Here is a 25,861-nt window from a genome sequence, read left to right on the forward strand (position 1 = left end):
CGGGCACGGAGCGGACACGGATCTTTTGCAAACGTCTTTATTAATCTTGTATAAAAATAAGGTCCATGGGGAGTCCTCGGAGCTGGGTCGGGGTGGGGGGAGCAGAAGGGGCGCGAGATTACCCTTTACATAAGTTACAGGCCCGGCTCCCGCTGAGGCTAAGTATGGCTGTTGAGGGAAGAGGGATGCTGCAAGCAGCATTTGGGGGGAGGGGCCAGAGATGCCTCCCCCTGTGGCAAGATGAGGGGTGCCCCTGCCCATTCGAGGGGCGCCCAGGGGTGGGGACCTTGGTGGAGGAGGCTGCCCGGCCCAGCCGAGCTGAGTTCCACCTTCCTTGAGTCCCGGATTGCCCCTCCCTACCACCCCCACCCGCTCCCAGGCCTTGCAGTCCATCTGCAGAAATAATGACTACAGCGAGAGGTCGGAGGTGACCTGCAGTGGGGGTCCTGGCGGGCGCCGACGAGCGCTACGCCGGCCTGTGTCCGCGCGGATGTAGGGCTGGTTCCGTAGATCTGGCGGAGGAGAAGAGAGACATTTACTTTTCCAGGGGTCTGCCCAGAGTTGGGACACCACGCCGGGGCACAGACCTCACCCCTCCAGGTTGTGCGCAAGTGGGAGGGAGCCTGTTTGTTTATCAGACCTCCCTCCAACACACCCCAGCCCCGAGCCTGGCCTAGGGGAGGGCAGCACGCCTCAGACCCCCCAGGAGCCCGCAGGGCTGTGAGTCAGCCACTGGGATCCGAGGCCGGGCTGGTGGGTACCTGGGGGCTAGAGGGGGATCTCCTCTCCCAGGCTGGCCTCATAGAGGAGCCTGGACGTCCTCTTGCCGGTGCGAGCAGTGAAGGGCACCGTCTTGAGCACTGAGGGTTGGAAGGAAGGAGCCAGGAGAGAAAGGAAAAAGGGAAAAAGACAAAAAGTAGCAAAGAGGCAGTGAGGCAGACAGATCCCGACCCCCCCAGGGTTGGGGGGTGGATGGAAGACAGCGTAGGACAGATCGAGGACAGGACAGCCCCTGCCAAGCCCCCACCTGTGATGATATCTTCAATGGCCCCATCACGATCACTCTCATAGATGAGTGGCTCTTTCTGCTGCTTCCGCTTCAGCTCAGAGATGAGGTCCATCTGTTGCCGCCGAACCTTGGGAGGGGACTGGGGGGAGGGCGAGGGTATATAACTCCAGCTCCAGGATCCCCTGCCCTCCTGTGCCACTAAACCCTAGACCACCTGCCTGGTCCCCCACAATAAGAACAGCTGGCATGAGGAAAAGGAACCCATTCCCCACCACAGGCTACAGAGGCATCCTGGCCTTGGGCAGGGTCAGTCCATAAAAACGAGGGTGTGGAGGAGGACCAGATCTCTGGGATGAAGATACCGAGCATCAGCTTCGCTAGATCCCAGTACCAAGTTCAGCAACAGTTGCCTACCTTGGGTGCTTGGGGCTCCCCTTTCCCCGCAATGTCGGTGCCTGCCTCCTGGGCAGCTGCTTCTTTCTTCCACTGTTCCACCTCCTGCTCGGCTTTCTGAGGAGCCAAGGTGGGTCTGCATGAGGGGAGTCATCCCTTCCCTAGTCCACTTCCAGCAGAAATAGCCCCCACCCCTCCCAATGCCCATGTGGAGAGGCTGCAATGCCCCGCATGGGTCCCAGCCTGCCCATCAAACAAACATACCTTATAGGCTTTGATGAAGCGACTAAAGAGGGAGAAGAACATGGAAGGGGATGTGGTCTTGGGGTTCTCTCCAAAGTACTCCACCACAGACTCGTAGGCTTCCTGTGGACACAGGCTACAGGTGTCAGCCCCACCAGCCCAGACCTCTCGGGTCCTGACTACTGCTCTGTGCCTGCTAAGACACTGGCTACTTCATCTCTCCTCCTCTAGGCAGGTGGCTGCTCCCTCCTGCCCCATCCCCTAAGGCAGTCTTGCTGGGTCACAGGGCTCCAGGCCTTGGCTACACAACCCTACCTAGGTGGTCCTTCGCCCCCACCCCAGCCTCCCCGCCTCCCTGGCTGGGGCCAGCCCCAGCCCACCTGAGCAGTCTTGCTGTCTGCCAGCAGCTTATCCATGACCGGTGAGTTGACCCTCAGGAACTCCTTGAGCACCACACAGTCATCCTGCCTCACAAACTCCCGCTGGGTCAACTCCAGGCCTCTCTGCAGGGAGCGGACATCCCCCAGCACGCTGTCCAGGGACACTGAGTGGGACAGTAGAGAAGCAAAGAATCAGAGAGGCAGCATTCCCGTCCCATGACATTCTGAGCTCCCCTGGCTCTCTCCCAACCTGTATCCGCCCCCAGGGCTGAGCCCTGCCCCCCACCCATACCTGAGCCGGCCTTGTCCAGAAAGTGGAGGTCACTGTGGAAACCTGTGAGCTGTGGGTACTTTTCAGCAATGACCTTCACCAGGTAATGCAGCAGCGTCTGCTTGCGGTCCGTCGACTTCATCTCCAACAGCTGCAATGAGGACCTGCTGTAAGCCACACACCCCCAGCCATCCCCCATCCCGAAGGTCAGGGGGACCCCTCCTTCCCCCCCGCCCCTTACTGCATCCAGACTCTGGAGCCGGAAGCCATAGGCTGCTCCACGCTTGCTGCTATTCATGTAGTTGCCAAAAGCCAGGACGATCTGCAAGAGGTGGGACAGGTGGGTGGTGGGGAGCTCAGTCGGGTGCCGGGGTTGAGGAAATCCCCTAAAGTATAAATTACACTAGACAAGGGGGCCAGGAACAAGCCATACACTCAGCAGCCACCACACTCCTGCATGGATGCCTCCGGTCCGTGTTTAACACATGTACACAGCTAGCACCATAGCACACGCAGTTTGGTCAGCTGCTGTGCTATGCTTGGTCGACTCAGTCATGTCTGACTCTTTTCAACCCCATGGACTATAGCCCCCAGGCTTCTCTGCCCATAGAATTTTCCCAAGCAAGAACATTGGAGCGGGTTGCCATTTCCTACTCCAGGGGATCTTCCTGACTCAGGGATCAAACCCACGTCTCTTGTGTTTCCTGCATTGACAGGCAGATTTTTTACCACTTAGCCACCTATTCCTACTCAAATCTGTGCTGCCCACACCTCATCTGAGGCTGTGGGGTCAATGCCCCTCTCAGTCATTTCTATTGGTTCTCAAACAATAGAAGGCTCTGCTAATGAACCCTCAGGCAGAGTGTGAGATGGGCTGTTGGAATGTGACCCCAAACCCCACCTTAGCATTGTCGTCCTAAGCCTGGACACAGCACCACCAAAAACTATGTAAACACCACCACCAACAAAATCAACAACAAACAAAGCTACTGTGACCGCCACCACCACCAAAAGTGAGAAGTGAGAACCTTACAGTGGGTGCAGCCCAGGGTCACAGGGCAGGGCCTGGGTCTCCCTCTCACACAACCCAGAACACACAAGCCATCACGGGTGGTCTCTGCCTCCTAGACCCTTGCCCTAGGGTCTCACCTCCAGGATCTGGCGGAGTTTGTCCGAGGACTTGATGGACATTGAGGCTGCAATGATGGCATTCAGTTGCTGGGGGCGGGATGGGGAAGGCATGGTAAGTTGGGGCAGGAGCGAGGGGGAAGCTGGTAGGAGGCTCCAGAACTCTCAGATGCCCTCTCGGAGACCAGGCTGCCAGCTGCCTCCTCCCCCATCCCAGCCCAGGCCGCACCACCCTGCCACCCCGCGCACACCGGCATGAGCATCTGGGCAGTATCTGGGAAGTTGCCCAGGAAGGTGAGCGTGTTCATGCGCTCGGGCAGGCGGGGGATGCGGCTGAAGCGCAGCATGAAGCGGTCCTCCTCTGACAGCTCCTCTATCGGTCGCTGCTCCCGCTCGAAACGGGTGATGAGGCTGCGCTCATACTCTGTGGGCAGGAAGCGGGTCAGCAGCTCCAGGAAGTCCAGGCCAAGGGTCTGCAGGTCATACCTGTGAGGGGAGGGGTCGGCATCACTCCACACCCACCAGTACTTGAGAGCAAGACTACTCCTACCCCATCACTTGATGGAATAAATGAACTTAAATATTTGCTGTTACCAACAGCTTAAGAGAATAAGAGATAAGAGTCAGAGGAAGATGGAAGCTAGGAAGCCCGGAATCCCAGACATATATCAGTGGCAGATACCCAAGCTGTAAATGCCTGAGCTGAGTGCAAGGAAGCAAGAAGACAAAAGGAACATCTCCACCTGGGCATGGAATCACAGTATGACCTCAGTTTTCTTAACCTGAAAATGGGAACAGTTTCCTCCTCTACCCTCTGACCAGCGTTGGTATGAACTTGATGGATTCTGTCCCATAGCTGGGACTCTTTTACTAGGATCTGCCGAACAACCCCATCCTAGCAGAAGGGCTGGGCTTCCCACAAGCCCAGGGCAGAGGTACTCACGTCTCGATTGCCTGGCAGATTCGATCTGCCCCCAGGTTGCCCTTGCGCAGGGTGATGGCCAGGTTCTTGGCCCGGTTGGCCTCGATGAGCGTGGCTTTGCTGGGGGCCTTCTGGGCTGCTTTACTCTTGAGAGCACTAAGGTCTACGCTGGGACCTTGGGACTTAGTCTTGAACTGCTCCTCGAAGTCACTCATGTCCAGCTCCTGGGGATGCAGGGAGAGGAGGTGGCGCTGGGCGGGGCCGGGGTCTGGTGCGATCCTGGCTGAACATTGTGCTCTGTGCCAGAGCCATCTACCCAGCCCTGACCAAACCATCAGCAGAGAAAAAAACCAGTCAGTACTCGACCTGATCACAGGCCTTGATGGGGGAAATGAGGGAAGCAGATGAAGCAAGAGCAGCACCCCACCCAGGGGACCTAGACTCCAAGCTGTTTCAGCTAAAGGAAGAGCTCAGCTAGCCAGGGTTGAAAAGAGAAAACAGACATTCCAGACCGGGGGACAGCATGAGCAACGGCCGGGATGCAACAGTACACATCCCTTTTAGGAAACTAAAAGTGAGGCCCTGGGTGTCTGTGGAAACATGGTGAGCGAGGGGCCTGAGAGGAGGAGAGAGGGGCCAGGCTTAGGGGAGGTTGAGCCCCTCTACAGGGATGGAGGGAAAGCCTCCAGGGGAATCAGGATACACTTTCTACTAGAAGCACTAAACCAGTCTGGTTTAACCCCCATTCCTGGGCCTCCATGCCCTCCTCTGTAAAGTGAGTAGAGGAAGTGACCACCTCCCATGCCCAGCATGATCCAGACAAGTCCCCTCCTCCTTCAGTGCCCACACTGGCAGCAAGGCAGAGCCACACTCACCTGTAGCACCTTCTCATCATTGAGTTCAGTGAAGACAGTGCCTGTGATCTGGTTGGGTTTCAGGGCTACCCAGTTTAAGAGTGGCATTCTGAACTTGGTCTGGATGGGTTTCTTGGCCTTCACTCCTGAGATAGAGGGAGTGGGCACTGAGGCAGTAGGTGGTGGGATGGCTGGAAGGAGCCCCACCCGGGCCCAACGAGGGCAGACAAGGCAAGCTGGAGGCCGCAGGACGCCCACCGACAGAAGGTTCTGGAGGGCAGTGAAGCCAGAGGCGCCCCCCCCCCCCCACCATCCTCCCTTCCCTTGCCCCTCTGCCCTGGGCAATCCACTCACCTGGGCCCATCTCTGAGCCAGGCCCTGCTTGAGCATCAGAGGGACCTCCCGGAGGCGGCGGGGGCGGCGGAGGAACCTGCCCGTCCGCGCCGGGAGGCGGCGGGGGCGGCGGGGGCGGGGGCGGCTGGTCGCCTGGCAGCGGCGGCGGGGGCGGGGGCTCGGGGCTGCCTGGGAGGGGCGGGGCCAGAGGGGGCGCCAGGGGTGGGGCTTCCTGCTGGGAGGGGAGACCAAGCTGTGGGGACTGCGGCGGTGGGGGTGGAGGTGGAGGTGGGGGTGGAGGTGGCGGTGGCGGTGCCGCTCCAGGAGCCGGCTCTGCTACAGGTGGGAGTTCCGAGGCTAGAACCGGGGAAGGGGCGGGAAGAAGGTGGCATCAATTTCGCCTCCCCGCCCTGCGCATGCGCACTGGGCCCATAGCGGCCCATCTGCACCTGAGCCAAGGCCGCAACCAAAACCTACCTCTTCCAACTCTCCCGGCCTGAGACGTCCCCAGGCTCCCCCTGTACCCCGCCCCCATTCCTACCCGCCTCCCCCCGCCAGCCTGAAGCTCTTGCACACCTGAGCTGGGGGAGCCGGTGGGTGCCCCCGGAGTCGGGGCATCACTGCCGCTCGGAGTTGCCACAGCGACCGGAAGAATCTCAATGGAGACCGCATCCCCGGGCCCCCTCAGGATACGGATTAACCCCTTCTCCTCCAGCTCTTCCACCTTCAGCTCTAGGGCCGAGGGCCGCGCCGGGGCAGGGGCAGGCACTTTCTCGGGCTCAGAGGAACGTCTGGAGGTGCCCATAGGGGTCGACTCGCTGAAGCGCTCCTGCGAGCCCCGGAGGCGGGGTTAGGAACCACCGCCAAGCCTGGCACGGAGCTCCCATTCTCTTGCCGGGGTGGAGGGCCGTGTCAAGCCTAGACGCCCCCAGAGGGTCTGTTCTTGGGAGCCCGGGCCACCCCTTGTTCCCGCCCAACCCACTTCCCCGTGACCTCACCCGCAGGGTCTCCGACTCCTTTCGGGCCTGGCTCAGCTGCTTCTCCAGCTCCGCGATCTTGGCCATGGACTCGTTCTCCGCGTCCCGAAGCCGCTCTGTGAGCTGTGGCACCAGCAAATGGTGAGCTCCCACCCGCAGCCGGGCATTGGCACGGCCGCGGAGGGGGTGGCACCAGGCGTGCCTGCCTGGAGGGCTGGGGGAGGCTTCCGGATGTGCTTAGCCCTGGGGGAGCCTGGCACTTGAACCCAAGTAGGAGCAGTCCTGAGAGCACTAAAGTTCTCGCAGGAGGGGGAACCACGCCACCACTGATGAAGGAGGGAGATGGAGAGCAGCCTGGGCTGGCAGGGGGCCCCGGGCACCCAGCTCCACCCAAATCAGGCCTGGGTCTGAGCCCCTGGAGGAGAGGGGACCTGCCTTCCTCAGAGGTCCAGCCCAGGGGAGGATCTCAATGAACATTCATTGAGAGAGACACCCAAAGGACTCAGGTCAAACTCAGGGGGCCCCCCACGCACACCTAGAACCGGTGCCTGATATCAGCGCGGGGGCTCTGCGGGCCTGCTCTCTGCCGGCTCGGGGGCAGCTCTCACCAGGGCCACCTGCTCCTGCAGCTCCTCCATGTGCTCCAGCACAGCATTCTTGGTCTCAGTGTCCTCCAGCAGCGCGCCCACGTCAAAGATGTTGTCCAGGTAGGCCTGAATCTGCACCTGCAGCTTGTCGCTCTCCGTGAGCCGAAGCCTCTGTCCCCCCGACGGAAGGTGCAGGGTAAGGCCTGGTGTGAGGGATCTTTCCAATACCACCCCCATCACTACCAGAGCCAAGACAAAGGGGCCTGAGACATAGCCCACTTTTGGGTTGGGTTTTTTTGGGGGTTTTTTTTTTTGAGATATAATTTATATACCATAAAATTCACTCTTTTAAAGTGTACAATTCAGTAATTTTTAGTATATTCACAAGGTTGTGCACACGTTCACCACTACCTAATTCCAGAACATCACCCCCAAAAGAAACCCTATCCCCATTAGCAACCACTCCCCCATCCTCTCCTCTTCTAGCCCCTGGCAACCACCAATCTTTCTATCTCTACTGGACTTACCTATGACAGATATTTCATTTTAGGGAATCAGACAATATATGGCTTTTGTGTCTGGCTTCTTTCACTGAGCATAATAGCATAAAGTTTTCAAGGCCCATCCCTATTGTACCATGTATCAGTACTTTGTTCTTTTTTGTGGCTGAATAATATTCCATGGAATGGACATATCACCCTAGCCTGCTTTTCACTTTTTGTTGATTCTGGGTTTCAAAAATCCGGTCCCAAAGTCCCTGCTCATCTTGGGAAGCCTCAAAAAGAAATCAGAAGAAAACTACAGCTTGTCTGCTCAGGCCGAACCAGGAAGTACCAAGCCCCTCTGCCCACCCTCCCCAGAGCAAGGAACTCTCCCATGCCCCAGCCCCATACAGCAAGAGCCAGTTCCTGTTTTGGCTCAGAATCTCTGTGCTCTCCATTGTGTCAGGACCTCCCAGAGCCTGTTCTAGAGCTTACAACAGCTCTGTGGTCTGGGTGCCTATTTTGCAGCAGGTACCTCTCTACACATTTATAGTCTTTATTATTTCTGTGGTTCTCCTATTTTATAGATGCTAACCACTGAGGCATAATCTGCATCAGGCAAGTGGTTAAGTCCCAGGGTTGGGGTTGGGGGTGCAGGGCTAACCTCCAAGTACAGGTCCAGGCCCAGGTGAGTGAACTCATATTGCAGGAAGACACGGAAGTTCATGTTCTCCACTGAATGTACCACAATGTTGATGAATTGCATGCAGGCCACCTGCGGGGATGGGGGGGCAGTGAGCAGGTCTATGATCCTCTTGGTGGGGGGGTTCTCAGTGACTTCCACCCTCTAGTTTATCCCCAAGCCCCCCACCCTTGCTCTATTTCTCACCCCACTAATCAGGCTGTGTCCCATACATATTTTCCTCCACATTCCTTTCTCCCAGCCTCCCTCCTGCTGACATCCACCCCTCCTCCACCAACCACTCAGTCCTCATACTTGGCAGGAGCTTAGCCCAGATCCCAGATATCAGGCTCCTAGTTGCTCCTGGCACCCGTGGGTAGCCCAGCCCAGGCCTGAGCTCACCATGAAGTCGATGTTGCTGTCCTCGTTCCGGAAATATTCCATTAGCTTTTCAAAGCGGTGCTGCTCTCCACATACCTGGGTGGGAGGAATGCTGTCACTGAGGTCCCAGTGACGTACCACCTAAGCCGTCTTCCAGCTGCCCACCCCCTTAGGCCTCTATGGGCTCCTCTCAGATTAAATCTAAGTCAGGCCACATCACTCTCCTGCTCAAAACCTCTCGTCCCTCTTGATCTCTCACAGCCCTCCCCAACACTGACTCCATTCTGACCACTCTGGCATCCTGGTACATTCCTACCTTAGGGCCTTTGCACTTGCTATTCCATTTGCCTGATGAGCTCTTACTGAAGACAGCCACCACACCAATCCCTCACTCCCCTCCCAGCTTTGCTCATATCTCACCTTCTCCATGAGGCTTCCCTGACCACCCAGCAACTTCCCAGTTCCCCCTCCCTCTACAGCCTCCCTGGCTTTTTTCCCCCAGAATATTTATCGTTCTCTGACACCATGTAATCTGCTTATTTATTGTATCACTGATGATCTGTCTTCCCCTGCCTCCTTTGTTCCTTTTGTTCACTAATGTACCCCAGCTGCCCACTCAACTGCCCACTCTGTGCCTGACACATAGCGGGCCCTCGATAAATATCCATTCAAGGAATGCATGACCGTATGCTGCCTTATGCATCATACTCTCATGCAGTTACTTCTGCTTAACTAGCCTGTTAACCAGAGTCAGTGACCCTGAGATGTATGGATCAAGGCCAGTTTGGATCTGGCAAGACTGAAGGTCAGAGGTTCAGCAAGTCCCCGTAGTTGTCCCTGTCACCCCACACAGTGCCCCTGTGTGACCCTGTACCTTCCCTTTAGATGAGGAAACCACCCCCCCAAATACCTACCCAGCATCTCTAGCTGCCCCCAGCAGAGGCCACACCTACCAGCAACAGGGCTCCAAGCAAGTACATGTTAGGTGGGGGCTCCATTACCTCCTTGAAGTTGTCAAAGGCAGAAAGGATGATATCGTGTCCTCCCCGCACCAGACAAACAGCCGCCAGCAGCTCCAACACCAGGGCCTTGGTTCTGGGGAGAGAAGAGGCAGGTGGTCCCTGGAGAACAGGCAGGCCCCATGGCAAAGGTGGATGTGGGCCTGGCTAGGGAGGAGGACAGGGAAGCTGATGGGCAGTGGTCCTGAGAACTGGGGGACTGAGTAGGCGAGGGATTAAGTAGGAGGAAAATCTAGACACGGAGAAAGATTAGGGGCCGGACCTCACCTGGGGTTCTTGTTGTTGAGACTCAGAGCAATCTCATTGACACAGGCTGGGTGGTTCATGACGAGGCTGAAGCCAGACTAGGAAGAAAGGAGAGATCAGCTCCTCTGGGCAGACCCCAGGACTGCCAGCACCCTCCGGTCCCATACCTCCAGCATGGTGAGCGCCATGTCATTCGGGTATCTAAGTGCCTTAGGAAGTTGTTTTTTTTTTTTTTTTTTTGGCCAGGTGGTTTGTAGGATCTTGGTTTCCTGACCAGGGATGGAACCTGGGGCCCCAGAACTAAGAGTACGGATTCCTAACCACTGGACCATCAGGGAATTCCCAGGAAGTTCTTTATATCCAACCACAGCCTCTTCAGTGGCAGCCAAAGCCTGGCCCCTTTTTAAAAATACCTTTGTCTGTTCAAAAACCAGTGTCAAGACTCAGCATCTTGGACACAGTGAGTCCTGAGAGGCCCGCTGAGTGAGGAAGGACTGGGTTCACCAATCACCCCTCCAAACGAAATAACCCAGAGGCTGCTCTCCTGTGGATGTCTGGCCTTTCTTGATGGGGGTGCCTATGCCCCATGTAAGGTATGTCCACACCCCTAGCCATGTCCAGGGTATCCTAGGTGACCTGGCTAGGAGGGGACAGAAATCTGTGCTTCTCTTCTTAAGACTCAAGCTAACAGCCCGTCCCCAGGATTCCACTGGGGACAGGGTGGGGGACAGTTGGTCCCAGACCCCAGCAGTTTAGGCAGTCCCCAGGGAGGACAGTCAGTGCCCAGGCCCCAGGCCCGCTGGCCAACCTGGTAGTTCATGATGGCACGCAGACACATGATGCAGACGTGGACGTCGTCCTTCTGGCTGACGATGCGGGAATTCCTCAGGGCCTTCTTGCTGTGGGCCGGGGTCAACCTGGGTGGGTGGGGAGGAGGCAGCAAGGATCAGAATCCCAAACCCTTCCTGTGCCCCCTGCCACTCAGATGGCTTCCGCCCACCCAACCAAAGAGGCCGGCTGAAGGCAGGAAGTCCTCCTCAGTCCTTAGGCCTGGCGCTTGTATTTGGGGGGATTTTAAGGGGGGTGTCATGGAAGTAGACCCCTAACAGTGACCTGGTGGCGTTAAAAAGAGTTGCTGTATCATGGGGACTTAATATATGGAGAGCCTATAGAAGGCAAAGACCTCCAAAGCTTGTAAACTGCAATGAAAATGATATCCACAAGGTGGCGCTCATGGCCACATGGGTTTATCTTCCATCTTGCGAATTCAGACTGCCTTGGGTCAAATTGCAGCTCAGGGTTTGCAAGGTAAATTACTTAATCTCCTTGGACCTGTTTCCTCTTTTGTAAAATAATGGTAATAACAGCACCTTCCTGATAAGGTTGTTGGGACTATGAAATGAGTTTAGAACAGTACCTGGCACAAAGTAAGTGCTATATGAGTGTGCTCACTGATTCTTTGATAAAAGATAGATGATTTTTTCCCCTTGTCACAACCACCAAACTTCCACATCAGGTCCTCAAGACAGTTCTATCCCATCTCCAACATCAGTGGGAGACACCACTCCTCCCTCTGCCTGCTGCATTCCCATCATTGCTCAAATGCCTCTGAGTCTTTGCTCATGCTATTCCTTCTGCCTGGAATGCCCTTCCCCATGCCCACCACTGCCTGTAAAGCCTGCAAGACACAGTTCCAGTGTCATCGCTTCTGGGATGCCTTCCTCATGGCCCAGGCAGTGGCCACTTCCCTACTTAGAGCTCACAGTCATACCTCCATGACAGCCTGTCACACACTGTCCCCTCCTAGATGGAAGACTCCCAAAGGCAGTGTCATCTGTCACCTGAGCACCTGCCAGCAGGCCTGGTACATAGTAAATGCTAAAAAATGTTTGTTGAATGAATGAATGAACAAAGAAATTGGGGAGGGCTTCCCTAGTGGCTCAGTGGTAAAGAATCTGCCTGCCAATGCAAGAGACAAAGGAGACTCGAGTTCGATCTCTGGTCTGGGAAGATCCCACGTGCTGTGGAGCAACTAAACCAGAGTGCCACAACTACTGAACCTGTGCTCTAGAGCCCACGAGTCACAACTACCAAGCCCAAGCACCCCAGAGTCTGTGCTCTGCAACAAGAAACGCCACTGCAGTGAGAAGCCCACGCTGCAATGAAGAATAGCCCCTACTCTTATCAGAGAAAAGCCCATGCAGCAACAAAGACCCAGCACAGCCAAAAATAAATAAATAAAAACTATTAAAAAATTAAAAAATGGGGAGCAGGGGTGGACTTCCTTGCTGGTCCAGTGATTGAGACTCTGTTCCTAATGCAAGGGACCCGGGTTCAACTCCTGGTCGGGGAACTAGATCCCACATGCTATAACTAAGACCTGCCACAGCCAAATAAATAAAAATTTTAAAAAGAAGAAGAAAGAAAGAAAGATATTGTGAGAGTTTGGGTCTTAAGATGAAGTTGGTTTCCTGTCCCAGAGATGGAAGGGAGGCACCCGGGGTCCACACGAGGGTTCAGGACCATCTCCCCTCTCCTGCCCTCCCAGCTGGATGTCTTAAGTTAGGGTAGGCTGATACATCCGAAGCAGCTGAATCCAGGGGTGTCGCCTGAGTTGAACACCTCACCCAATCCCACCACCACCCTGGGAGCTGACCAGGCATGCACCAGCCCCTAGGCAGCTACGTACCGGGGAGAAGGGGGGCACCTGGAGGCCGTGTGGGAGAAAACAGGGGGTTAGATGAGTACAAGAGGGGTCCCCCTGACCCAGAAACCCCCTCCTTATCCCAGACCGCCCCTCAAATTCCAGCCTCTAAGTGCTCACTCCAAAGGCTTCTTAACACACCCATCTCCTGAGCCCTGCGTGAGGCCCTTACTCTGATCCCCGATGCCAGGCAGCCCTCCCACCACCCCCAGGGCCCAGGTGGAGCAGGCTGAGTACAGCGGTCAGGGGTGAAATCTCCATTCACCCCGCCCCTGCCACCCCAACCGAGGGGGCCCCACATACTTGATGGTCAGGTGGCGACTCTTGGTTGGGGGCGGCAAGGATGAGGGCGGGCCCTTGCTCAGATCTTCCACTGACTGCTCCAGCGGCTTGCTCTTCTCGGAACCCGGGGCCCCGTTGTCTGTGGCCTCCATATTGTACCTGTGGGGGTTAGACTGTGGATGGAGGCCAGCCCAGCAGGGCCCTTAAGAGAGGGGCGCGGGGCACCGGGGGAGACTGCAGGAGAAGTTAGGGGCCGGAGGAGCAACAGCGTGTGTTCTTGGCGCAGGGCTGGCCCTAGTAGGTCCCAGCTGGCCGGCACAGGCCCCGTCCCTCCCCATCCTCGCTCGGGGTCCACTGCAGGGCTGCAGACTGGGCCCAGGGTGCGCTGTCTGGAAGTGGCCAAGGAGTGGGCAAGCGGCAGGAAGGTGTGGACTCTGAGGGGTGGCCTGAGGGCAGGGCCAGCTTACGCCACGGAGCACTGTGCGAACGCCAGGTACTCAAGCAGCACGTCCAGGCCGCGGTTCTCCTCGTTCAGAAACTCCTGCACCCATCTGCAGGACACAGGGCTCCCTGAGCGTTGGCCAGGAGGGGGTGCCAACCCGAGTGGGCACAGCAAGGGGCCCCAGGGTCCTCCCCCCAGAAGACAGCAACCAGCCCCCGCCTCAGAAGACCTGGTGATGCCATGGGAGGATGCTAGGACTCGGGCAGGACCCACGGCCCAACCACGGCTCAAGGGACCAGTCAAAGTTGGGCAGGAAAAGAGGCAGGGGAGCTGTTCTGGACCCCCATCCTGGAGGGGTGGCCCACAGGCATAGCCTGGAGCGGGCACGGGGAGGATAGTAAGGGGCCCCCAGGGGCTCCCCGCTGGCAGAGCTGTCTCCCTCCCCCATCCTCCCCATGGAAATCCAAGCCCTCACTCACCCAATATGGTTGGTCCTCAGAGAGATCTCCAGTTCTCGGAGCACCTGCGTGGACTCCTGAACTCGCCTCTTAAACTAGGAGCCAAAAACAGGGGGAGTCTGATGGGTGGGGCCCTGGGCCTCAGCCAACAGGGCCCGACCGCCCCCCACAACTGGCCTTTCACGCTCAGCCGCCCCCACCACCTCCACACAACTGCCTGGCAGAATAAGCATTCTCAGGCCACACGTTCTCCCCCTACAGAAACACACAGGGTGTACGCCACACGGCCATGTGCAGACACAAAAGAGGCACACCAATGCCTCCTTACATGCACACACACATACACGCAGACAAAGGATATGCACACGTTCAAACATGAACACCCTGGATACCCACACACATGTGCACATCCATACACAAGTATAGGGGGTACACAGACATAAGATACAAATCCACACACAGACACACGGGGTACACACACACACACACACACACACACACACCTCGGTTTAAGGACTCGATACACATACATCCATATGTGGACACAGAAGGGCATACATAATACACACACACATCCATGCCTGCGCACACAGTGTGCCCACGTGTACGTATACACTACACAAATACATACAAGTGTACACATCAGAGCACAAACAGGAGCTGCAGAGGAACCCATAAAAGTGCACACCCAGGGCACTTGCAGTCCCGTGAATATACACCCTCATCCGTGTGCCCACACAGGCCTGGAGAAGAGTTCACACGCACAGTTCCTCCAGCTGCCCCAGTGCTTGCAAAGTGCAGGGGAAGGGGCAGAGAGGAAGAGGGGGACAAATACCCCGAGGTTGGGCATCCAGTCTGCTGCTACTTTTCGGCTGGCCCCACCGGTTTCCAGGTAGCTCTTCAGCTTCTGGATATAGGCTGCTGGGGGGTTCTTGACTTGAAACCGCTCCTGCAGAGATGGAGTGGGGTGTACCGGGTACCAGCCAGGGCCACCCCAGGGCAAATGGCCAGCCCTTGTCCCAAAGCCTCTTTCTCAGCTCGGATCTGAGGTCCCAGGCTGTCTTAAAACCCCCCACCTCGAATATCAAAGGCACAAACCCAAACAATCCACCGGGCCCCTTTAAGAGATCCCCGGTCCTGGGCCAGGCCATCCCTTTCCTTCATGGTCACAGCCTGGGTGCAGTGTGGAGGGGTCAGTCGTACCATACACCCTACCCTGGCGGGGGAGACTCGAGTAGGCCAGCACCCTCTCAGCCTGCTGCCCTCCCTGGGCCTCACACCGGCCCAGAGCTGGAAATACAAGGCAGAAGAACAATCTGGAGGGGCCTGAGGCAGGGCCAGCACCTGGCAGGCTGAGGTTCCCTCCCCTAGGGCTCTGTCCCAACTGTCCTGTAGGGACCTGTGTGTGTGAGTATCCAGTGCTCAACACAGCGGCCCCACCTACGGCTCTAGGAGCCACTCAGACAAGAGGTGGAAGCCACACCAGAGTCCCCTGCCCAAAGGAGCTCCCTCCCTTCCCAACCCAGACCCCTCAGATATGCCTGCCACCACCCTCAACCCCTCACTTCTCCCAGGCCTCTATGTGCCCAACCTGAGATGCCTAGGAACAAAGACCCCTATCCCAGCTCCGAAACCTCCAGAGGCAGCTCCCCGCCCTCACCTCCCAGACTCCTGCCCTGCCAGCTCCTCCCCTCCCAGTCCATTAGCTGGAGCCGAAGGCCCAGCCCTGGCTCCCAGGGGAGGCTCCCTGATCCCCAAATCCCCACCCCCCAGCCTCCCTCCCTTGCTGAATCACGGCAGCAGCCAGGCCCCACCCTGCCCTGGCTGTACAAGAGGGGTCCTCGCTGCTACCATGGACAGCGGCCCCACAGCCAGAGGGCCCGGGCAGCCAGCGTGAGCCAAGAAGGCAGCAAACCCAGACACCTGACTGAGCCCCGGGAGCCAGCGGCTCTGGTCCCTGCTCTGCCATCTGGGAGCTGGCTGACTTGGGAAGCGGCTTGATTGACTGCAGGTCCTCTGGACCTAAGGTCAAAGGAGGACAGGGATTCCTGATCCTCCTCCCCACCCCCCAAGGGGTGGAACAAAGATGTCCAACCCCAGGACTGTGCCTGCTCTTCCCCAGCCGAGGCTGCTCCGGGGAGCTCAGCAGGAAGGATGGGGACTTGGACCCAGCCGCACTGGCTGCTGCCCTGGGCCAGCCCCTGCCCCAGCTCTTCAGAGGGCAGATCCAGCCTGGTTCATGTCTCATCAGGCCCATGTCTCATCAGGCCCATGCCCAAGAGAACGGGATTCCAGAGTCCAGCATACGCCCTCAGCACCCTCCCAGACACCATGCTGGCCCCTGGGCAGGGTCGTGACCCGCAGCAGCGTGACAGTGTCCCCTCCCCTACCCGTCCCAGCCTGGAGGGCAGGGCGCCGGATGACGGGCAGGGCCTGGGCCCACCTGGTCACATATGAGCTCCCACTTCTTCTCGTTGTCATACTGGCTCAGCAGCTGGACCTTGTCCGGCGGCAAGTTCATGCAGTTCTGGGGAGGAAGACAACCAGGTGAAGAGGCTGAGTCTGGAGATCCAACATTCAGGGGAGGGGAGCCTGGGTGTCTTTAGGGGACCCCCTAGAGACCAGTCCCTATCCCCATCTCACCCCTGGAGATAAGCAGCATTAGCCAAGGAGAACACCAAGGCCCAGACATGGAACACCTCTCCAAAGGCCCAACAACTGGAAAGTGACACTGGGATTTGAACCTGAGCCTGCCTGACTCCGAGGCCTGAGTTCTGTCTGTCACCCCTGCAATAGAGGCAAGAGCGTGGGTTCTCAGCCTGACTTCCGGGGATCTCAGACCCCTCTGGGCTCGTTTCCCCATGTGTGATAAGCACGTATCATCTCTTCTCCCATTGGGGTGGGAAACTAACAGGGACCCATCTTCGTTCAAGCCTAAGTGTGGCCAGGCGTGCACCATGCTCTGTTCCCATGTGCCAACAGACACCACATGTGTTTAGTACCAGCTCAGGGGCGCCTGTGTCTCATGAGCACCACAAAGCCGCTTGCAAGGACAGCCCCCAGCAGCCCCCAGCCCTTCCCAGCACCCTCCCGCCTCATCACTTTGGGACAGAAGGAGTTGGGGACAGGCCGAGGGGGATGAAGTCAGACAGGCAGGGAGTTCCCAGCAGGTGATCACCGCTGCAGGGCCCAGGGAGATTCCAGGGGAAGGCCACTCCGTCACAGGAGCCGGGGAGAGCAGGCAGCGCTCTGGGTCTGTGGCTCTGGTGGCCCAGGCTGGGACTCCCCTCCAGAACTAAGAAAGGTCAGCGCTGCTCTGCCCGGGCCCTCCTCCCCCAGCCACAGATGACAATGCTGCAAGGCGGCTGCCAAGCCTCTCCCCACAGGACAAGCTTAGGGTCCCACCTAGGGCTATGGATCACCAGGAACCACCAGCACTAGGGTCTTCCTGGGCAGCCCATCCCCCGGACTGCGAGTGTCTCCCTAATAGAACCAGGAGATAATGCCAGTTCACCTCATTTCAGTAAAACCCAGGTTTATTGAGGGTCTACTAGGTGTCAAGTCCCAAAAAACAGTTCTGGCCCTCAAGGAGCTCAGAGTCTTAAGTGGTGATGTGGGAACCTTGGAGAGACCCAGCCCAGGATGGAGGAGCCCACCCCCACCCCCCCACCATCCATGCTGATGGCTCAGACTACACATCCTCAGTCACGTGGCCCTGAGCGGCCGCCACAGCTGGAGCAGAGACGGGGCCACACCCACACCCGAGGCTTCTCAGCCAGCTTCCTCTCTGGGGTGCTGCGTCTAATTCTGGGGCTCTGGCCAGATCGCACCCCCAAAATCACAGCTTTCGGTCAGCCCCAGACAACAGGAAGCTGGGTGCCCTTGGCCCCTGGTTGCCCAAGCCTTCCGGCCAGGGCCCCACTTGAGAGGTGAAACAGCCTGTCCACCCAGTCCCCTCCCCGACCGGGAGTCTGGGGATGGGGCTACGTCATCCCTCTCCCCCCTCTCCCCCGTTGCGAAAGTGAGCCTGGATTGAGGAAACCGCCCCCGGTCTCATCTGCCACCCTCCCCCAACCTGGCGCCAAGGGCCTGGACCGCTCCTGCCCTCTGGAAGGGACTGCCCGCCCAGGAAGGGGCCCTGGAGCCCAGACCAGGGTCCTACTGGCCGGAAGTCCTCCCTGGGCCCATCCTCTGTCTCTGACTCTGTCTCTCTCCCTGGGCTCTCCTGATCCATCCCTCCACCCTACAGAGACCCAGGGTGGGGCAGAGCTGAGGTGGAGCGGGTGGGGGAGCCAAGACTGGACAGGGAGGAGGAAGCAGAGAGAAGGCAGGCAACGTCAGGGAACCTGGACTGGTGGCCAGCACAGAGGAAGGAGTTGGGGAGGGGGGAGGGGAAGGGCGCAGAGGAGTGGGGGAGGGCTCAGCAGCTTAGCCTTAGAGGGGATCGCTGCTTCCTGATAGGGGTCTTGGGGGGTCCTCACCCACCCTGGGGACTTGTTGGCTCCTAGAGTGGCCCCAGCAGCACTTGTAGAGGCAGCAACTAATCCTCATAATGACTCCAACAATTGTGATGCCAGCTTTGCCTGAGGACTGACCAGCCCTGCTTACAGAGGGCCGCCTCCCCCCATCCCCACCATTACTGGTCTCACTGTCACCTGTCCACTACAGCTTCAAGCACAGGTTGATGACCTGCCCAAGGTTAGGAAGCCAGGACAAGGGGAACCAGGCTGCCTTTGACCCCAAGCTGACTGGGAACCAGAGCCCAGGTCCACTCCCCCACTTCCACCCCACGGCTATTACTGGGGAGGCGGAGGCCTCTGCTGGGCTGGCACACCTGTCCAGTGGTGGTGGAGGGGAAGGTACCCCTTTGCCCCTTCCCCACCTGGGCCTCCTCAGGCCCCCAGGCCTGCATTCCAGCCTGCCAGACGGGCTAAATTTAGGCTCGGAAATCAGAAATAGCTCTGACAGCGCTGAGCGCTAATTAGCAGCTGTTCCTTGGAGGTGCCCACCGAAAGAGATGGGTCCCCTGGGGAGCAGGAGAGGGGAAAAGGTGATGCCACTCGCTCTGAGTGGGGTGAGGCCACCCTGGAAACATCGACAGACCACCAGACTTGGGGTCCTTAGTGAGGAGGCAGCAGGCAGCACCCGGGGGCTGGGGGCTGAGAGGCAAGCAGGAGGTTGGCTGACGGTGCTCAAATGAGGTAGGAAAGGATCGTGAAGCCCAGGTGTCTCTATGTGGGGGCAGACACCCACCTCCTGGGAAGGGAGGGGAGGGAGGCGGCTGTGACATGGAGGACCTGAGCTGGATTCAGGGGACCCACCTAGCCTGACTACTTCTCTGCCTCCTTCAGCCTCACTTTCCTCTTCCATAAAATGGGCACATTTCCCTCCTGCCTCAGACTCAGGGCTCCCAGGACCACCCGGTGAGGTGCCGTGTTTTGATATAACAATACCCTTCAGGGGCAAACCACGATGAAGAGACATGTCACAGGTTGGGGGGTCGTGGGAGTCCACTGAAGCCCCCAAGGCGAGGGATGTGTGGCGGACAGAAGTCTGTGAAAAGAGCCAGATAAAGCGGACCTGTCTCCAAAGCTCGGCCAAAAAACCGAACTGAGCCTTCAGCCCCCTCCCGCACTGCTGTGAGGGCGACTCATCTCTCCAGGCGTGACCGTGACCCTGACTGAGAGAAGCTTCTATTAGAATGTGTGGGGGATCACTCGGCCTCCTTCCTGCCCCCCTCTCTGGGTGTCAGGGGGCCTCCAGCCCTGCACACTCAAGACCAGCCTCTTGGACGCCATCCCCAACTCTGCCTCCCTGACATCTTGGCAGGTGTCCCTGGAAACTGAAGGGGCTCCAGCTACATCTGGACACAGCCACACCCTCCAGTTTCACTTTCAGTTTGAGCTGAGACTCCATCCCGACACACCTGCCCACCCTCTCCCTAGGACGCCTAGCCCTTCAAGCCCCAGGATGCCCTTGAGCTCGGGCACCAGCCCAAATTCTCAGACCAGCCCCACAGGGATTCCACAGCCTGATGGATCCAGAAGCAAGCCCCCACTTCCCCATCCATCTCCCCCGCCCACCTCTATGTAGCCTCAACCTTGGTCTCAGAGCTCTCAGTGCAGCTCCAGAAACAGTCGATTTTATCCACTCTTCAAAATTCTGGTACATAGATTTTCTAGGGCTCTTAAAGCAATCGAAGGCGTAGAGGAGGATGTGGGGTAACCTGGCCCTAGGGTCAGGCGCTGAGAACCCCACAAAGCTAACAGCTTCTCCCATCGGGGTTGAAGGGTCCCCATGGCAGGGCCAAGGGTAAGCAGGGTACCGCCCTTACCATCCAGGCTGGTAGGAGACTAACTGCGGTGATGACAACAATAACTAATATTCCCTAAAGTAATCATACTCTGATTAAAAAATGACAATAATGAATATTCCCTCCAAACATTCACCCTATGCCATGTGACTTACATCTCAACAACAAGCCTACAAAGTATCGGGTTGGACAAAAAGTTCATCCAGGTTTTCCATAATAACTTACAGGAAAGCTTCAAGCAAACTTTTTGGCCAACCCAATAGATAGTATCCTAATCCCCCTTTCACAAATGGGAAACTGAGGCCCGGAGCCATTAGGCCGCTTGCCCAAGGTGACCTCGAAGCCAGCTGGTTAAGAAGCCTCAGTTTCCTCGAAGAAGGAGCGCTCAGAGCAATGAGAAACGTGGGTCCCGGGCCCCCAAGGGTCTTCCTCAGACAGCCTGACCCCAGGGGCCTGTCTGAGGAACCAAGAACAGCCAGCCCCGTTTCCTGCCACCCAGCACCCTACATTTCCTGTTGTTGCCCACACGGAGCTCTTACTCACTGGGGAACCCCCCCCCCAGCACACCCTCGCTCAGAGGGAAGTGCAGGCCTCCCCACCCCCAATCCATGTGCACGCAGCTACCGTTAGCACGCCGCTGCCCCACCCTCCAGGAGAGGTGGGCCCTCCCTCTCGTGGTTTCCGGCCACCAGCAGCTTTCGTCAAGGCCCCACTGTGGCTGACCTGGCAGCCTGCGATGGCAGGCAGGGCAGCCTGGCCTGCGGCGGCCAGACTAAAGATGGCACCTGTGGTTGGCCTTGAGGCTGGAGGTGGGGGAGGGAGGAGGCAGGGTCTGGGCCCCTTCCTCCTCGAGGGGCCCCGAGATGAAGAGGAGCAAATGGGTTCCAACATCCTTCCGTCCGCACGGCGGACAGTGTTTACCGAGTACTTGCTCTGTGTCAGGCACCGTGCTAAGCATCTATTTAATCCCCTCGATTCTATTTAATCCCTTCGAGGATCCTAGCAAGTACACACACGCTTTTGATTTTTTGGTCACACTGCGTGGAATGCGGGATCTTAGTTCTCCAACCAGGGACTGACCCCGCGCCCACTGCAGTGGAAGCGCAGAGTCTTAACCACAGAACTACCAGGGGAGTCCTTGACATATAACCATTTTTCTTATCTTTTTTACACATGAGGAAAACTGAAGCTCAGAGCGTGTGGGTAACCTGCTCAAGGTCACAGAGGTAGTAAATGGCCAGGACGAAGCTCAAATCCTCAACTTCATGACCCCAAAGCCCAAGGAAGCTCCTCCGCCTTTCCCATGAGTAACCCCTGCCCTTCTTAGAGGCTGGGAAGCCTAAGCCACCTCCCAGGGCTCCGTGTTCCCAGGAAAAATGCAGAGGTGGCCCGAGAGCAGCCCCACCTGTTCCTGCCCATTTCCCCCTTCCAGCTCTTTGCCAACTGGTCCCAGATGTCACTGTGAATCACGCCGACCACATCCCCGGGTCTCCAGGGGCAGCATGTGCCAGGCCTGCTTGCTGGGAATGGCATCCCACGGCCTCTGCCCAGCCCAGCCCAGCCTGTGACCACAGAGCCACAGCCCCACCGGGATCCTCCATGTGAGACCCCAGAGACAGGAGACACAGGATCGGAGTGACCTCACAGCTCCATGCACCAAACTTCATCTGGCCCACCCCAGAGGAGGGACGGATCGAAAAGGCAGTGCCTTGGTTGCAGTCGACAGAATAACATACCCACGTTTGCCCTTCACCTCCAGTCCTAGTCCCCACAGGGAAGGGGTCCAGCTAAAAGCAGGACTCCCAGCAGCCACACCCTGCTGTCCTGACCTCCCCACACAGCCTGGCCAGGTGCACACCACCTTGGGCACATGCTAAGGGCATCCCAGGGTGCCAGGCCCATCTGGTGAATTCCTCTCCTCTCAGATGCCAGCATCACTTGGCCTCCAGCATATCACAGCGCCTTCCCTCGATCCCTTTGCCCCAGGGCTACAGTCTCCTCCCTGCCCAGAAAGATTCAGGGGTATCCTAGGCCAGACTGCAAACCTGGCACTTCCAGCAGGCCTTGGAAAGAGTGCCCTGCCGTCCCAAACTCTGACCCCTGCAGGGAAAGGCCTGAAGGGTCTGGAAGACACCCAGCGCTCAGCAGGGCGTAGGAGAGGCAAGAGCGCAGAGCTTGGCGGGCTGGTTTCCCACTATCGCAGCAGGCCCGTGTCTCTGGGCAGCCATCGCTCCTCCGCTGTTGCTAAGGCAGCAGGCAGAAACCCTGGCACAACCTGCTCTTTCTCCCCACTCCCATTTTACGCCGGGGCACCCCTCTCTCTCACAGCCTCCCCGGAAAAAGAACCCCCGCCACCCATTCTTGCCTGGGAAAGAGGCTGCCCCTGGGGAAAGGGAAAACAAGCACCCACAACTCCTGTCTAGCAGTGGGCCTGGTCGGGGTACCCCTAACCCACAAGGGGGCTCCCACTGCCAGAAGCCAAGCAGTGGTTTTGTATGGGATCCTACTCCCCACCCAGGAGGAAAGGGCTGAGCTTCAGTGAAAGGAAGAGGTTCCCTGGGGACATGTGACTAGATCCCAAGGAGAAGGCTGTCTGTGCTTCCCCCATCCAGACTGAAGGATCCCTGGATGTGTGAGGCCCACCCCCTCAGCAGTCTGAGGTTCTCCTCTTAGATATTCACTGAGGACAGGACTCGGCTCTGGCCAAGGAGGCAGCGTTCAGATGGAGGGTGTGCAGGGCTCAGTCGCTCAGTCGTGTCTGACTCTTTGCAACCCCATGGACTGTAGCCCACCAGGCTCCTTGTTCCATAGAATCTTCCAGGCAAGAATACTGGACTGGGTTGCCATTTCCTACTCCAGTGGACACCTTCCTGACCAAGGGGTCAAACCCATGTCTCCTGCATTGGCAGGCGGATTTTTTACTACGGCACCATGGAGGCACCTCCTGTAATCCTTGTTACTAGCCCTCTGTGTGTGTGTGTGTGTGTGTGTGTGTGTATGTGTGTGTTAGTGGCTCAGTAGTGTCTGACTCTTTGCCACCCCATGGACTGTACCCTGCCAGGCTCCTCTGTCCAAGGGATTCTCCAGGCAAGAATACTGAAGTGGGTAGCCATTCCCTTCTCCAGGATCTCCAGGGATCTTCCCAACCCAGGGATCAAACCTAAGTTTCTCCCATTGCAGGCAGATTCTTTACCCTCTGGGCCACACTAGGTTTAGCCAAATCCACAGCCCCAGCCAGCCTCAGGCAGGAGCCAAGGACTGTCACCCCAGGACACGGTGCAGAGTTAGAGAAGCCAGGTTCTTAGCCAAGCGACCTTGGGTTGGGTGTGTTCTGCTCATGCAAGACTTGGGACAGGCTGATCCCTCCCAGGAAGAAGGGGGAAGTGTAAACACACTAAGGTTCCTGGGGGTTGGGAGGGGTGAGACCCAGTGGGTGCTGCTGCCCTAGATTTCCACCCAGCCACCACCTCTATCTCCACCAAGACACCCTCAGACCCCGCTCTGGGCCTCCACCCTCCACGCCCTGGTTCTCAGGCACCCCAGCGGCATTCAGGGTCAGACTCAGCCAATCAGAGCAAAGGCAAAAAAAAAAAAAAAAAAAAAAATCCAAGCAGGGCAATCAAGTCCTACACAGACATTACCCTTGACTTTTGGATTTTCCAGGGGTCTGAATTATTCACACAGCTCCTCCCCATCGCTTCTTGGTAACAGAGAACGCGAGGACTGGGGCCTGGGCCTCACCCCGAAAGCCCAACTCCCCATCCATAGACACTTAAGGGCAAAGACAGAATGGTGTCCCCCCATTCAGGCTGGCTGGGGTCCAGGGATCCATCACCAACTCAGGCTCCCCCGATGGCCCCTTCTCCCCCTTCCAACTCTGCTCTGCTCCACTCAGCTTTGTGCAGCCATGGGTTTGGGGAAAGGGAAGCAGGTGGAGAGGTAGGGTACTAGGGGCCTAGCCTTGTGAGGTATCCTCCCTCTCCCCGCCTCCCTCTCTCCAAATCAAGCAAAGTGGATAGATCAGAGCCCACCCCCACCCCACAGCTCCTCCAATCCCTCCTAGGCTTTCTCCTGGGAGGGGGCAGCAGCCAAGATTTCCAGGAACTGTTAGGAGGGGCCATGCAGAGGATCTGGCAAGTAGGGCCTCACGGCAGGCCAGGGGAGGGGAAGTGATGTCAAGGCGGTGGAAGGGACAGCCACCGGCCTGCATGGCTCTGCTGCCTGCAGCTCCCTCTGCACCCCCCCCCCCCCAGACCTGCAGTGCCAGCCTGCTCAGACTTGGAAGTGCCTCTGGGGAAATGCACGGCCTTATTTGCCTGTCACCCACGGTCTGGAGAGGGAGCTGACAGCAGACAGGCCACCAGGCAATTAGTTAGAGAAGGGAGCCTGGGACAGGGCTGAGGTAGGCAGAGGGAAGTGAGAATGAGGGGCCTTTCGCCCTCCTTCTTCCACCAGGTCTTAGGGAACCCTGACTTAGCTCTGGAGCCCCCATCCACCAACTGCCTCCAGGTTCGGTCTGAGCTGGTGGTTTCCTCCCCGGTGGCCTAGTCCCCAAGCGCCCCCAATTCCGTGGAGCAGGTGACAGTGTGGGAGGGGGGCTTTCAGACTTTTGCTCCACCCCAAGCCAGAGCTACCAACCCATCCTGACCCCGCCCTTCCTAACCTGTATCCCTCCAGTGGGTGCGAGGGGAGGCCCAAGAGAAGGACCCACAGACAAGCACTCCCTGACAGAGGGAGGGAGAAACACAGCCAGCACCTCTGCCTGACCTGACAACACAGCTCCCAGCAGCTCAGACACCAGCAGATCGGGACCCCAAACACAAGCAGATGCTCCAGACTTGCACCCGGCAGCTGGGCCTGCGTGCAGAGGGAAAGGGGGTGCCCCCGGCATCCCACAGCACCGTCGAGCTCCCAACTTCCTCACAGGACATTTTTGTTTAGACCTTTAGACCCAGAAGCTCTGGGGGAGGGGGTGTCTTGGGGAGGGAGGTTGGACGATCGCAGAAGAAAGTTTTGGGGGGAGAGTGCTAAGTCACTCTGAAAGAAACCACTGTCACTCCCACCCCCCCTGGAGGGGCCGCCGGGGATCTCCAAGCGGTACCTGAGCCACCGGGGGCGGGGACGCCTGGCGAGCCCCTGTTACCCTACGCCCGAGCCGCGCGCACCGCGGGTCATACTCACCAGGACCCGGTTAAACCTCTCCTCCAGCTCTCCGGCCGCGGGCATGGGCTGCTTGGGCGCCGCGGGCTGCTTGGGGGCCAGCGCGGCGGGGCTCGCGGGCTGCTCCGCGCTGCCGGCCGCGTTGCCCATGGTGGTCCCCACCCAGTCGGCCAGGCGCCTCCAGCCTCGGAAATCCAGCTTTCCCGGGGAGGGCGGACAAGGCTCCTGGCCTAGGGGGGTGGGGGGCGAGAAGGGCAGCGGCTCTCGGCGGTGGTAGGGGTTCGGCGACGCGGGCGCTCGGATCAGCGGCGCGCAGGGACCGGGGCGCGGCGTCCCATCGGGGCGGCCCCGTCCGAGGAGCCGGGCGGCGAGCTGCGGGGTGGGGGGAGGAAGTCAGGCTGCAGGCCGCCGGGGCCAGAGGGCTGGGCCGGGGGCAGGAAGCTGCGGCGCGGGCTCCCCCCTCGGCGATCTTCTAACTTCTGCTGTCTCTCCCCGTGCGCGCAAACCGCATTTCGGCGCCGCCGCTACGCACCCAGCCCCAGGGGGGCGGGCTGGAGGGAGGGGGCGGGCGCCGGGCGCCGGCCGGGGGTCCACC

The 25,861-nt window shown here is 58.4% G+C and overlaps 1 protein-coding gene across 2 annotated transcripts; it reads right to left on the minus strand.

Moving 5' to 3' along the window:
* Window positions 1–30: 30 nt before the first annotated feature.
* On the minus strand, window positions 31–25,718 carry FMNL1 (formin like 1). 2 transcript variants are annotated; one of them, XM_065908985.1, is made up of 27 exons: window positions 25,288–25,718; window positions 16,237–16,320; window positions 14,629–14,742; window positions 13,815–13,888; window positions 13,361–13,444; window positions 12,915–13,052; window positions 12,597–12,614; window positions 10,716–10,824; window positions 9,929–10,005; window positions 9,644–9,737; window positions 8,664–8,738; window positions 8,244–8,354; window positions 7,119–7,268; window positions 6,532–6,633; window positions 6,110–6,362; window positions 5,555–5,890; window positions 5,222–5,346; window positions 4,368–4,570; window positions 3,676–3,910; window positions 3,446–3,514; window positions 2,538–2,618; window positions 2,318–2,447; window positions 2,026–2,189; window positions 1,667–1,768; window positions 1,424–1,519; window positions 1,028–1,148; window positions 31–512 (listed from the first exon to the last, which is right to left on the minus strand). In XM_065908985.1, exons 1-27 carry the CDS (start codon window positions 25,414–25,416, stop codon window positions 409–411), a joined length of 3,378 nt encoding a protein of 1,125 aa, XP_065765057.1. In that variant the 5' UTR covers window positions 25,417–25,718; the 3' UTR covers window positions 31–408. The 2 variants fall into 2 exon arrangements, with proteins under 2 accessions (XP_065765057.1, XP_065765058.1); XM_065908986.1 differs by lacking the exon at window positions 12,597–12,614.
* Between the last annotated feature and the right edge of the window lie 143 nt (window positions 25,719–25,861).

Source organism: Muntiacus reevesi, chromosome 18 (assembly GCF_963930625.1).
Source record: "Muntiacus reevesi chromosome 18, mMunRee1.1, whole genome shotgun sequence".
In the NCBI taxonomy this organism is placed as follows: Eukaryota; Metazoa; Chordata; class Mammalia; order Artiodactyla; family Cervidae; genus Muntiacus; species Muntiacus reevesi.